Here is a 14,156-nt window from a genome sequence, read left to right as displayed (position 1 = left end):
CTGTATGTGACTCTTAAAAAGGTGTTACCGCATCCTGATTTGCATTTGATGATTCATATACACAGTCTATTAGATTGAAATCTCTTTGTAAGCAAGGAAGAGATCTTATTTTCTTCCTTTAGAGCCTTACATACAGGGCCTCTTACATAGCACCACACTTAATAAGTAAGTGTTTAGCACATAATTTGTTGATTGACTGGCTGAATGAATGCATTTTTTCTTTTGTTTGTTCCTTATTTCATTCATTTATCTTCCGAAGTAACATCTCAAAAGCAGATTCAGCTCACAAACAAAATATCCTATAGTGTTTTTGGTGTGGGCCATTGCTGTCATTCAGAATATTTCTTAGCTTTTTAAAATACATATTAAAAGATGAAATGGAAGGTTACGAGTTAGATGCACATTTAATCATTTCCTGACCCTCCCCTGACTTCCGTGTGACTTTAAGCATGTCACTTGAACCTCTCAGTGACCCCAGCTGTGAGACTCACTACCTAGTGTCACAGAAGGATTGTAAAGAGCCACAAATCACAGTCCTTGTCCACACAGAATCACCTGCAGGTGCTGATGCCTGCATCGGATGAGGAGGGGAATCTATTTTCCCAGGCCAAGTGCTCAGTGGAACCCACATTGTGAATGGCTTTGAAGCAATTAGATAAGAGTCCTTGAAAATCTGTTACTTTTCTATTCCTACTAAACAGATCTCTAATTTTTATGAATTTTTAAGTGTTCTTGGTTTTTAAACATAAAAATGTATTATTATACTGTTTATTTTTTTAGACTTCAGTAGTGAAGTATCATTTCAGGTATTTTAAAAAGGAGTTGATCTTTGGGAAAAATGAAGTTTTTGAATGTTTATTTTATACCATAGAATTTAGAAAATTTTCTGCCTCAAAGAGAATATTTTGAAAATGACGCCTAATCACATTTTAAAGATGACTGATAGTGACCCATGTAACTCTAGAAACGTGTTTCTAAGTAGCTGTTTGTTTGCTTGTTTGTTTGGTGTGGATGGGCAAGACAATTGCAAATAAGTAGAGCAGAAAACAAATTTTAAAAACTCTTAGCTATCATGTAGGCAGAACCTTTTTCTACCATTAATGTATTCTATAAAATCTTTCAAATAGTAATGCTTGGAGGATTTAATAGATTTCCCAGTATTGTTTGTTTTCTAACTGGGAAAAATCTATCTAAAAAGAAATTTCTTGTAGCATGGACTGATTATCATTCTTGGACTGCTTTGGGGTTTCTGCTCCTTTTAAACTAGCATTTAAATGGACCATTTGATTAATCATTTGTATACTGACTGTAATCCTCCCAAATTTCCTTTCTGAGTTGTACATACTGTAAAAGACAATTATGTCACCACAGATTAAATAAGTGAATTAAAACAGAATAGCGGCTTAATTTGACCTGTGATTTTGCTCTCCTTCCCTTTAGTGGCGCGTGTGCCACTCCAGTAAATAAATGAAGTCATCCATGACAGCTTGTGATGAATTGCCGTATTTATACTGTATATTTTAATAGCCTCACACTAATTTAAATGGAGCACAGAGTAAATTATAATTCAGTCACTTGACTGCTTGTATTTAACTTGACAACTCATCCTTATTTGTCCTGGAGGTGTAGTGGAGAGCAAGGGAAATGCACTCAGGTATTTCAGATTCTCACTTAACCGTTTCTCCAGGAAATGCTTTCTATTCAGATTTTTGCCAGTTTAAAGCATTTAGTGCTTCCTGAGGAGGAAATAAATAAACCACAAAGACTCAGGCAGTTCGTACTCTCCTGTACTTGGACAAGAAAATGAGCATTTGCTATGCTTTTCTCTGTTGCCTTCCAAGAAAGAATGGTCCTGTTTATTTTTAGCAGCTGCAAAGCTCACTCCCAAGAATGCCCAGGGGAAGGAGAATTAACCTTCCACCCAGAGTGCCAAGTCTCCCAGAAAATAGCATTTGAGTGGAGTTATTTTGAGTAGATTTTACTTTCCCTCTCAGGTCCCAGAAATTACTTTATTCACTTTTCTGTCATTATGAAATCTCCACTTTTCTGGAGTATAGCAAATACCAAAAATGATGAGGATAAATTAGAGTACAATGTATTAGCTCCACAAACACAGTATTCTTTGTTCCACTTTAGATCAGTGCGAGACTTTTGTTACAGTATTAATGCCTTTTGTTTCAAATGTAGTTGCGGAAATTAAACAATTCATGTCCTTTGTGTCTAGCAAGAGTTTATGGTTGTATGCAGTACTTTAATTAAGTTCCACATCACTTAGTGGGCATTACTGTGAGTAAAACTTTGTGATTGGTGCTGGGGACACAGAAGTCCAGTATATGCAAGACTCAGTCCTTGTCCTTCAGGGGCTTACCCTGAATCCTCCAGGCTGTAGTTACTTACTGTAGTAGGCAGTAAGGAGAATCTTTAGGAGAAATATACCGGGTCAGCACTGAGCTGGAAGATGGAAGGCTTTGGCTTGGCTTCATCAAGATGGTGAGGCCTTCAAGCTGGGTCTAACTGGTCAGACAGGTTTGTTTGTTTGTTTTTTATCAGTACCGGTACCGGGATCCAACTAACACCATGCACCAGTGCTTATGCCACTGAGCTAAATCCCCAGCCTGGTCAAACAGGTTTTATATGCAGAGCCTGTGGAGTGGAAGTGCGGAAAGCCCACAGTGCATGTGTGGATTCGAGGTGAGAGAAGAAGTTAGAGTAAGGAGTTGAGCCGGAATGTGGGAGAATGTCTTAAAGGGCATGCTAGAGTTTTAGCTTTATTCTAGGCCACAGCAACCCAATTAAGAGAATGCTATGATCGTGTTTTTTTGGGTTTTCCAAGGTGTTGGCTAACCATGTGGAATCTCGTCATTTCTAGGTTGCATGCCCAGAGATCTAGTAGGTCTTGATAGTCTCATTTCTTAACACGGCATAAATGGCATTTATGAAACCTTAAATAAATGGTTCTTAACCTTATTATTGGTTAGAAAGTCCTTAGGGGAGCCTTTATGTATACTAAAATGTGGCCCAGCCCATTGTTCTGGGACAAGGCTTTTGCACTTGCATTTTTTAAGAGTGCTGTAGGTAACTAATTGTAAGGTCAGAGTTGAGAAGCACTACTTCAGGTCAATAATAACTTCGTTTCTTTGAACAGAGTTTTTTAGGGTAGCAGACGCTCTCTATTTGACATAGTGGTATTTTATGGCATAGAACTGGATGGATTTATTTTGTTGCTAAGTTTTATACAGAAACAAAGATGTAAGTGAATATAGTTGGCAAATGACTATTGATCGAGAGAGGTGTTTAAATGTTTCTTGGAAGTTTTGTATTACACTTACAATCTGGTTTACTGAGAGCTTTTATAAATAACCCTGAAGCAAAACTCCTGATAGAAATTGGTGCTGCCTCTTTTTTTTACCCTTCCCTTTCCTCAAATGGATGTCAGTACTAAAAGTATGTTTTCAAATTGTCCTTTTCTTTCCTTGCTCTATCAGCAGTGTACAATTCCTGATTTATGTTTTTTCCAGTATTCTTTATTTGTAATAAAAAATGAAAATTGGTGTTGTATGGTGTACAATTATGCTGCACTTGTAATCTTGAATATTAAGTTTTACCTAGAAATGTCTAGAGTCAGAAATTCTGCCACAACTCTTAAAATTTGTCTTCCACCTGTTTTATTTCCTGTGTGTTTTTTAAGTAAAAAACAATTTCTCTTGAGTTGGTTTTACTGAAGAATTTAGTAAATTTTGAACAGTTGATCCACTTTTTTAAAAAACAAATAAGTGTTTGAAATAAGCTAAACTGTATCCTTACCCGCCCAGCTCAGTAGCTGATACTCTAAGGAAAACCAGTGCTGGGAAGAGCAGGGACCTGAGTCAGAGAGGGACCCAGCCCTGCCTCGCAGCGGTTCCCTGAAAAGAAACCTTAGTGACTTCCTCCCCAAAATGAGGAAGTTAGGTTGAAATGAGGTCCCTTTGGGCTACAAAAGTCTGTAGCAATATTAGCAAAGAAATACTATCCACTTGGGAAAAAATAAAAAGAGGGCATATTTTAAAAACTCTTACACTTGCATAACAAAAACCCCATTTTAATGTTCTTACCATCCTGGCTGCTTATTACCTAGTGTCTGAATCACATGACCATTCTTCTTTAATGGTTCCAGGGTCATTCGTATCTTCCCCTTCTGAAGTAACCAATATAGCTGAATACAGGTGTAAATTAAGAGTGTTATAACTTAACTGGCTTTTAAAGCCATTAATGCTGACCTCTGCGACCTGGCTTTTGCCTGGATCCCATCAATCACTGCATATTGTCTGCCCCCTACAGAGGTCCAGGCAGATGTGGGTGCTGGGTGTATTACTCAGTATGACAGGGAGGGATGAGGGCCCGGGCGAATCACCAAAACACCGTGTTTTGGTTTTACATTTCATAGTGATTAGAACTGTGTTTTATTTGAAGATGGATAAATGTTTTAACATTAATGTCTTTCTATATTTAGGTTATACTATTAGATATTACACTGGAACTTCAGAAGCAAATTATGTCTGAATTGGAGATTCTTTACAAGGTAATTGTTTTCCTGGTCTTTTTGTGCTTGTAAAACGTGCCTGTGATGTTGCCTTGCAGGTTTTTAACTACTTTTTTTCTTATTTTTGTTACAGTGTGATTCATCATATATCATAGGATTTTATGGGGCATTTTTTGTAGAAAACAGAATTTCCATTTGTACAGAATTCATGGATGGTGAGTGTTCCTTTTGACAGTATTTTTAAAAGGATTTTGCTTTTAAACCTGGATTTGACATCAAATAGAATAAAATGATTAAAATATACTAATAATTGCCTCCTTTATACTCTTAAAATCCTCTTAATGTTGGGGGTTCCTGGCATTAAATATTTGTAGCAAGACTTTAATTTCAGGAATATAACTTCATTTACTTTTATTGAAAATTTAAGTAGAACAGATTAAACGCTAGTCTAATCAGTGGTTTGATACTTGAGTCGTCTATGCAATCTGTCTTTACTTGCAAAACAGATGTTCTGTTCTTTAGTGTTTCAATAGCCAAAACAGATTTTCTTTTAAAGAAATCTATTAACCCAATGTCCTGTGTCTTTTGGAAAGAAATCAGTTCTTAATTGCTAGATAAGAAATTGTTTTTCAGCACAGCTGTTTACCCAAAACCAAGATGTGTTTTGTTTTCTTTGGACTCCAGTCTTTTTTATTTATTTCTGTTTTGGTACTTTTTTCTTGAATTCTTGCATCAGAATAAGATTTCTTGATATCCTGCCAGAGAAATGATATCATCATCATTTGCACACTTTAAATCTAAGCAGTCTTTAAATTTTATGTGTTCAGTCAGTTTTTGTATCTAATCTACTGAAAACATCTGTACGTACACACATGTACACGCATGCACACAGTTCTTCATGGGTTTTCTCAGTATCTTACTAATACAGTCAGTTCATGCCCTATCAGACTTTTAATGAATCAGTATGGGTACCTTGATACTATAGTAAGTGTGTAATGTATTCTAAATTAGTTTTAGTAGATGTCAAGAATTTAAAATCTTAATATAGGTAGTATGACAAATGTGGAGACTGCCTAGATAAAGTAGATTCATAGAGGCAAACAGGTTACCTCTTTTAAACTTTTTTGTTACTTTGAAGTCTTCAGTTACATTAAAATTTTTTTATTAAGATATAATTCAAATACTATAAAATTCACCCTTTTAATGTATACAAATTAGTGGTTTTTAGTATATTCCTAAGGTTGTTCAACCATTATCAGTATCTAATTTTGAAACATTTGTTGCTATTTCCTGAAAGAAAACCTTGTGAATCCCTCATTAGTACCCTTCCCTTGAGTCCCTGGAAACTATTGATGTCCTTTCTTCCTCTATGTATTTACCTATTCTGACATGTCACATGAACCTAATCGTACAATAAATATGTGGCCCTTGTGTGTGGCTTCTTGTACTTAGTGTATTCTTTTCAAAGATCATCATGTTATACTTCATCCCACTTTATCACTAATATCCATTGCATAGCGGTCTCATGTTTTTGTGATGACAACTGGTGGTCAGCTTGTGACAGCCAGCTGAACTGAATCAGTGAGGTGCTGGTGTGGAGGGTCCACCTGAGGATCATTGCCAACATAAAAGGGAGAGCTAGGGAGGAAGAAATAGTGTTGTTGGTTCTCTTGGTGGTAGTGTTCTCCTGTTGCCATGGGTTCTCCTGGAGGAGCTTGTCGAGCTTCTTTCCTGATAGGAGCTTGGCTGTTCTCATCATCAAAAGAGCTCGGGACCTTGTCGCTTAGAATGGCTGCTATTCATTTCAAGGGAAGCTCTGGTCCTTACTTTGAGCATTGTTTCCTGGCTCTGGAGGGGAAGATGTGTGCTATTCAGTCTCCTGAAGAAGCTTGTCACTCTGGCTTCCTGATACAAACTCGGCTGTTCTTATTGTCAGTGGAACTCGGGACCTTGTTGTCACTGAGGATGGTTGTGGTACTTTTGGGAAGATCCCTAGTCCTTATTTTGAGTGTCACTTCCTGGCTCCACGCCAGAACCCTCAGCTGCTGGCACAGGTCCTTCATCTCTCTGGCACAGACATTCTGGTTTCCACTGCTGACCTTTAGGCCTTCCCAGTGCAGATCTGTGAAACAGACTTGCATGAGACGTTGCCCTGAGCTCTAGGTCTTCAGCTGGCCTCATGCAGGATGTTGCACTTAGTGTATTCTGTTGCCATGGGGTCCAGGGCCTCAGCACAATATTTTGGGGTCTTTAGTGTGTAGACAGATTTCTTGTACTTTTCATGTTCAACTCTTTGGGTGTCTATTATAAAATAACTCCATAAATTATGTGTCCTGTGTTAAATGATTTTCCTTACAATCTTGACTACAACAGTTTTGTTTATTTTCAGGTTTTGATGATCATTTGGAATATTTTGACTTTATTTCCAATTATGAATAATACTACTACATACATTTATGTAAAAGTTGTACAAACATATGTTGTATCAGTTCTCTTGAGTTTATACCTTCAGGTAGAACTGCTAGGTCATATGATCACTCTCTGTTTAACTCTTGGAGAAATTACCAAACTGTTCTGTTCCATTCCATACCATTCTGTATTCATGCCAGCAACTTAGGATTCTGTTTTCTGTCTTTGTCAACCCTTGTTGTTATGTACCTTTTCTTATTGTAAAAAAGAGCATCACATTTTTATTTTTAGATTTCCCAAGAACTAACAATGTTGACTGTCTTTTCCTGTTTCTACTAACTGTTGTATAACATCCTTTAAGAAGTATAAGCATGTGCCACCATGCCCAGCTTGCACCTAAGTATTTTCTAAGTGATACTGCAAATTGAACTATTTTCTTCATTTTATTTTTGTGCTAGTCACTGCTAGTATATATTCCTGGGTTCAGTTTACTGGTATTTGTGTGTCTCTGTGTGTATGTGCATTGCATGGGCTTCCACCAAGGACCTTGTGTGTTCCAAGCATCTGTTCTGCAGCTGTTGAGAATACTTGCGTTCATATTCGTATTGGTTTGTGTTTTTGTATGTCCTTGTTTTCTGTGTCAGGATAATGCTGCATCTAAATTATCTAATTTGTTGATGTACAGTTGTTGCTACTCTTCCCTTGTAATACTTTTTGTAAAACTGGTAGCAATGTTCTCATTTTCATTCCAGATTTTAGTAAGGTGAAGAAACTTTTTTCCTTCTTGGTCAGCATAGTTCATGAAATGCAGCTTTAAGAGCATTCTAGAAGTTTTACTATATTGTGTCTCTGATTTCTCATAAAGGACATTCCTAGTGATTTCCTTTTCACTGTTTTTTTATTTTAGGAGCATGACATGTAATTTTCACATATTTGTAAACTTTTCAAGTGCTCATTTATTGTTAATTTCTAATATTCCATTATGGTTGAAAAACATACTTTGCCATGACTGCAGTTATTTTAAAATTTATTGAGACTTGTTTTATTCCCTAACACATGGTCTGTCATGAAGAACGCTGTGTGTGTTCTTGAGAAGAATGTGTTCTGCTGTGAGCAGGTGGAGAGTCTTTTAGATACCTACTGGATCTGATTGGTTTAAAATGCTATTCAAGTATTTTATTCTCATTAGTCTTTGTGTAGTTGTATTCATTTTTGAAAGTTGAATAGTGAAGTCTGCAGATAACATTTTTGAGTTGTCTCTTTCTACTTTATATATTTATACTTAACATATTTGACTGTATTAATTAGTAATACATTAAATTTATGATTGTTATAGTTTCATGATGAATTGACCTTTTTATCATTTAAAGTCTTTCTTTTGCCCTAGTGATAGTATCTGAGCAAGAACTATTTTTTCTGACAATAATATAGTCGCTCTAACTCCCTGTTAATTATTGTGTGTGTGCTATATCTTCTGTCATTTATATCCAGTTTATTTAGTCCTTTGCATCTGAGTCTATTCTGCCAATATCTTACTTAGTCAGAAGGTGTAAATCATTTTCCCTTGATATAATTACAGACAAGGTAAAATTTATATCTGCTATTTTACTATATCTTATGTCTTTTATGTTCCTGTCTCTATTTCTACCTTCTTTTCTGTTAAATATTTTCTAATGCCCCATTTAGATTTCCATGTGATACCTGTAATCCCAGAAGGTCCCACAATCCCAGGAGGCTGGTTGAAGCCAGAGGATCATCATGAGTTTAAGGGCAGGCTGTACTAAGAGCAAAACTCTGTCTCAAAACATTTATATACATACATACATTCATAAAATAAAAGTTCCTAGGTGGCTTGGTTTACTATAGTTTTTAAGTTATACTCTTAGTGATTGCCCTAGGGATTATAACTAACATCTTACCCTATAACAATTTAGTTAAGATTAATATCACCTTCATTTAATTGTATAGATACTCCTCAACTTATAATAAGCTTATTTCCCAGTAAGCCCATAGTAAATAAAAAATACCATAAAATGCTTTTTGTGAACCTAATCTGCTGAACAAAACAGCTTTTTACATATAAGTGCCTGCCTGGCAAGTGCAAGGTTGAGGGTTCGATCCCTGGTACAAAAAAAAAAAAAAAAAAAAAAGATAGCTTAACAGCTTGTGTTGACTAGAAACTGCAGCTCTCTGCTTTTGTGCAGTTGCAGTCTGACATTCCTTCAGTCTAAGTTCATTTTATCTCTTTTATGATGGGTCAGCCAGTGATTTACTTTTTTTAGCTTTTCTTTATTTGCAAATTCCTCGTTCATGCGTTGTAGGATAATTTTGCAGAAGGTAGAATTCTTGGCCGTTTTTTTCTTTCAGCTACAGTGGTACCTTGGTTCACGAACTTAGTTTGTTCTACAGTTTTGGAAAAGATGGCCGTGTTTGTGTTTATGTGGAAAAAGATGTTCATAGTCATCAGTGCAGAATTGTAAACAAAAACAAAATTTTGCCAAATGCTTCTATTTGTGAACCAAATTGAAGTAGGGTTGTAACTCACACCTTGATTCACTTGCTTGTTCAAGATTCCCTTTTTGTCCTAGGCTAGGAAGAGTTTCATAGTGGTGGGTCCAGGTGTGAATTTCTTTAACTTTTATCCTAGTTTATTATAAGTTGAGGAGCTTGTAAAATGTATGGATTAATGTTTTTTCATCATTGTGTCTTCAAATGTTTTGTGTTGCATCTGAATTTATTAGGAAACCACCGCCAAGTTTTAGGTAGAGAAGTGTGGTATGTTACACCTTCTCAGTTATGAAAACTAATCCATTCATAAACACCCAAAGCGTGGATTTCAATTATATATGCATGCATTTAGGTTGTCTTTGGGGATAAATTGTTTAAAAACACTCATTGCAAAGAAAGGGTTTTTTAATATTTTCAGCTGAAAAAAACTGTGATGGCTTATCCATTGAAATTTTTATTTGTGGCTCCTGATTTCAGTATTTTGATATTAGTAGTAATCATGCTTATTTTAAGGCAGATACTGGGACTAACATGTCAGAAATGTTGCTTCTGGTTTATTTATTACTATGTATTTACCCTGTGTGCAAGGCACTACTTTCTATTTTAGCCTCTGTGTTAGAGTAAGGACAGAAATTTTGGTCTACTTCTATGAAGAAGGTTGCCCTAATTTATCGTCAGATGTATCTTAATTGTCCTGCAGCGAGCATGGGTTTTTGCTAATCCACCAACAGCCTTTTCTTGGTCTCCCTAGTGGACAGTGGCATGCAGTGAAAGACTAGTCATGGATGGCCTGTGGCCAGCAAAGAGAGAAGTGCCTGGCATAGAGAATAAACCAGTAACTGTTGAGTCATGAGCATAAAGTTCAAAGCCGTGGAACCACATATGAATGAGTTCCTGGAAGCTTTGACTACCAACATCTCATACACTGTCATATGTCATACAGTAGTGGTATCACATTGCAGTGAGTTTTGAAGCTATTGAAAAGTTTACATGTAATTCTAACGCTGTGTAATATTATTGGTAGAGCTTTTAATTCTTGGCGTTTTGGAAAGTTGAAAGTATTAGATTTTCTGCGAGCTTTACCAGTGACTGAGGCTTGACTTTAGCTCTCGTACTCATAACTCTGGGACTCAGTTTCTCCCATCTGTCATATAAGGTATCTTAATCACTTTCCTATCGCTAAGACACAGTGCCCAACACTCACAACTTAAAGGCAGGTAGGTATGTTTTGGCTTATGGTTTTGAGAAGATTCAGTCTATAGTCAGTGGCAATTTGGAATGGCATGGTGGAAAGCAGGAAGGGCTTGATGGACGGGTTTGGTGAAAGAAGCTGCTCATGTCATAGGGTCCAGGAAGCACAGAGCAAAGGAAGAAGCCAGGGGTGCGATACACCCTTGAAGGTCATGTGCGATACACCCTTCAAGGTCGTGCCCTTCCTACTAAGCCCCAGTCCTAACAGCACATTCAAGCTGCGGGTTCACAGGTGGGCTAATCTAGTAATGAGTACAATACCCCCTTAATCCACTCACCTTCTACACACTTGAGAGTTTGGGGGAACATTTAACTTTAAACCAAAACATGAAGTGAGTGGATTCATACTGATGTCCCTTTTTGCACTAATATTTGGTGATTTGGTAATCCTAAGCGTTACCTTATTTGGATAAACCTGTAGGATGCAAATGGCAGTAAGATGAGCAAAACAAACAGAAACCCTCTACCCTTTTTAGCCTGATAAGAGTTACTGAACTGCACTATGAGTTTAACAGAAACTCTTCCTTCTGAGTATGACTACCATACCATTTTTCATCCTTGACATTTATCTCTAATGAGCACAAAAAGGATGGGTAACAACATAGAACCAGACACATGAAGATTTATCCATATGGATGCCTAGAGAAGGGGGACCTAACTGAAATAAAGGAATGTGTCCAAGAACCATTAAACTACCTCAAAAAGGGCTTTTTTTTGGCTTATTCTGCTGGTAATGGTAGAAGGATGATCTTTGGCTTTTTGGTTTAGTTGTTGAAACTGTTGTCTGTTTAACTAAGTCCACCCGATTTATATCCTATGTAAAAATGAATCTCCTCTTAGGACTTCTTGCCAGTGTGCCTGTGGATGGGCTGCACCTGGAAGTTTGGAGCACCTCACTGCTCACTGGGTTGGTCCAGTAAGCCGCTCTCAGTACTCTCCTAAGTACCATGTAAAGCTTTATCTTCTCGAACTTGTTCATCCCTGCAACTGCCTGGCCATCTGAATGATCAGGGAGGACACAGGCTTTTACTTTCCTGCCACATTTTCACTTTTACTGCATCTGTAGTAAAAATGCTGTTCTAGTAAATAAGGGACAGTTCGTGTCTTTGCAGGTATCTTCTTCTCGTCGTCTTCCCAGTAGCACCAGAGCCAAAGCATAAGTTTTAGTTACACACTGGTGTCCCAACTTCTTGTCAGAATCTGGAAACTATAAGCGAAATTTATCTAAACCAGTAATCTTGTTTTCCTCTGTGTGCTTTAAACAGTACTAGTAGCTTCATGTACACATAGCTACTATTTTACATTGAAATTTTTAATTAAAAATTTTTGTTCTCTGATATCCACCTTTATAACAATATGATATAAAAATACATCTGCAAAACAGACTTGACTGTATTTCTAAGGAATGTCATGCTTCACCTTACTAAGCATTCAGATAAGTCATCCCTTAGTAAAGTGGTAAATGTACATTTTTAGCCTTTGATAGGAAAAAAAATGTTTCTCACAAGTCCTAGACAATTTTTTGTAGAGCTTTGCACGTTTCACCTTTTTATTTTGGTGCTGGCGACCTCGAATTGCCAAGCAGGCGCTTATACCCCTGAGTTAAACCCCCAGCCCTACGTTTCACTCTTAATAGGAAGGTTATTACATATTGTTAAAGTGATTCTTACCAGATTATTAATAAGTAACAGTTCTTTACATAAACTCTATTCCTGAAATTCATATACCACTTATGTAAAATTGAAAATTTAACAAGCCTACCCACGTGTATACTTCCAAATGAATATTTGATTCCTTGAAAATAGTACCTAGGAAAAATGAAAGAAAGAAAGAAAGAAAGAAAGAAAGAAAGAAAGAAAGAAAGAAAGAAAGAAAAGCGTACCTAGGAAGTTTCAGTTGTTTCAGTGATGCTACTCTCACCACAAATGGTTTATGTTTCCTTCTTTGAAATTGCATCACAGTAACCATGACTAACTAGTGAAATTTGTGATAGTTTTGACTCATGCATTTATTCATCTGACAGATAATTTATTAAACAACCTTCTGTACTGTCCATGAGTCATGCTAATTTCCAAATTGATGAAAATGAGAAATGACCAAACTGGCTCCTGCCTTAATTATGTTCACAATCTAACGGTTTTTAATTTTCTGGAAAATGCCAAAAATAATTTAAAGCTAAATTAGATAAAGATAGAGAGGGTGTTACGATATAGAAATTGGGGTTTCTTTTTTACTTCATGAAGTGGTTTTCAAAGTGTTATCAAAGAGAATTTTCAACAGGAAACCAAGACAGTATCTTGAGAATAGATTATTTATTTATTTATTTATGTGTTTTGGTACCGGAAATCAAACTCAGGACTTGAACTTACTCTGGTAAACACTGTGCTGCTAAGCTGAAACTCCAGCCCTGATTTCTTGTCTTGATACCTGATTTGAAGAGGTGCATTCATTTAGATAAATGTTAGCATTGCTCTTTTTGCTTTATAGGTCCTTAGGTGTGTTTTGAGCCTTATATCCAACCAACTTTTCTTGGTTAATGTGAACATTTAAAGACAAGGCCCTAATTTACATTTGTAAAAAGAGGTACACAGGACATGATAGATGTAACTGTCGTGTTGATCTTTATAGTTTTGTGTATGTACAACTTTCCATAAAATGTAGATTCTTAATAGGGTAGAATTCCTTTACTTTTTTGCATTATGTGACTGAATATATACTTGGGAATACAGGGAAGTATCTATTTATACTTCATCTGAATGTCTGACTCTATCATTATTAAAAGCGTGTAAAACCCAGTTTTGCCTCACATCCAATAAAAATGAGGAAAATGTATTTTGACAATAAATGCACAGGACAATGGCCCAATCTGCTTTTCTTTGTAGTAACATATCCTGGTTACTTTTTTCTCATTGCTGGGGCAAAATACCTAACACACAAAATGAAAGAAGCAAAGGTTAGTTAGCTTACAGTTTTTGGAGGTTTCAGTTCATAGTCATCTGGCTCTAAGGCAGGATGGCATGGCTCCAGGTCAACACTTCAAGGCAGCAGCCAGCAAAAGCAGCCAGGACAAAAGCAAGCCTCTCTACCTCCCTTATCAGGGCAGAGTGTAGCACTCACAAAACTCCTTCCTTCTTCTTGCACAGGAGTAGGATATTTACAAATTAAGAACCCTGGCTTCCTGCTGAGTCTGTTAGTTAAACCCCTATATGGTCTCAGGTTGACACAATGTATCAACCATAAGATAACACCACATCTTTGTCTCTACAGGGGGATCTTTGGATGTATATAAGAAAATTCCAGAACACGTCCTTGGAAGAATTGCAGTAGCAGTAAGTATATGATTTCAGTATTATGCAATTTGTCTGATTTAATCTGTCTAGTCACACCTATTCTTATATCCCCAGGATGTTTCTCTCTCCCTTGCCCCCTCGTCCTGATTGGCTGTCAGGTCCTTTCTTATCATTTTATT

The 14,156-nt window shown here is 36.7% G+C and overlaps 1 protein-coding gene across 18 annotated transcripts in view; it reads left to right on the top strand.

The window, feature by feature from the left end:
* Map2k5 (mitogen-activated protein kinase kinase 5) overlaps positions 1 to 14,156 on the top strand; it is a 246,249-nt gene that overhangs the window by 93,212 nt on the left and 138,881 nt on the right. For all 18 annotated transcript variants that reach the window (XR_010050301.1, XR_010050302.1, XM_063257801.1 and 15 more), the window contains 3 exons: positions 4,490 to 4,558; positions 4,653 to 4,734; positions 13,955 to 14,016. Coding sequence is in view for 16 of the 18 variants with exons in the window: in XM_063257801.1 (XP_063113871.1) it covers positions 4,490 to 4,558; positions 4,653 to 4,734; positions 13,955 to 14,016 (213 nt within the window). In the remaining 2 variants the exon portion in view is untranslated. The remainder of the gene's footprint in view (positions 1 to 4,489; positions 4,559 to 4,652; positions 4,735 to 13,954; positions 14,017 to 14,156) is intronic.

Source organism: Cavia porcellus, unplaced genomic scaffold (genome assembly GCF_034190915.1).
Source record: "Cavia porcellus strain 051 isolate PalLab524CR breed Dunkin Hartley unplaced genomic scaffold, mCavPor4.1 scaffold_10, whole genome shotgun sequence".
Lineage (NCBI taxonomy): Eukaryota > Metazoa > Chordata > Mammalia > Rodentia > Caviidae > Cavia > Cavia porcellus.
This window is presented reverse-complemented; position numbering and strand designations above follow the sequence as displayed.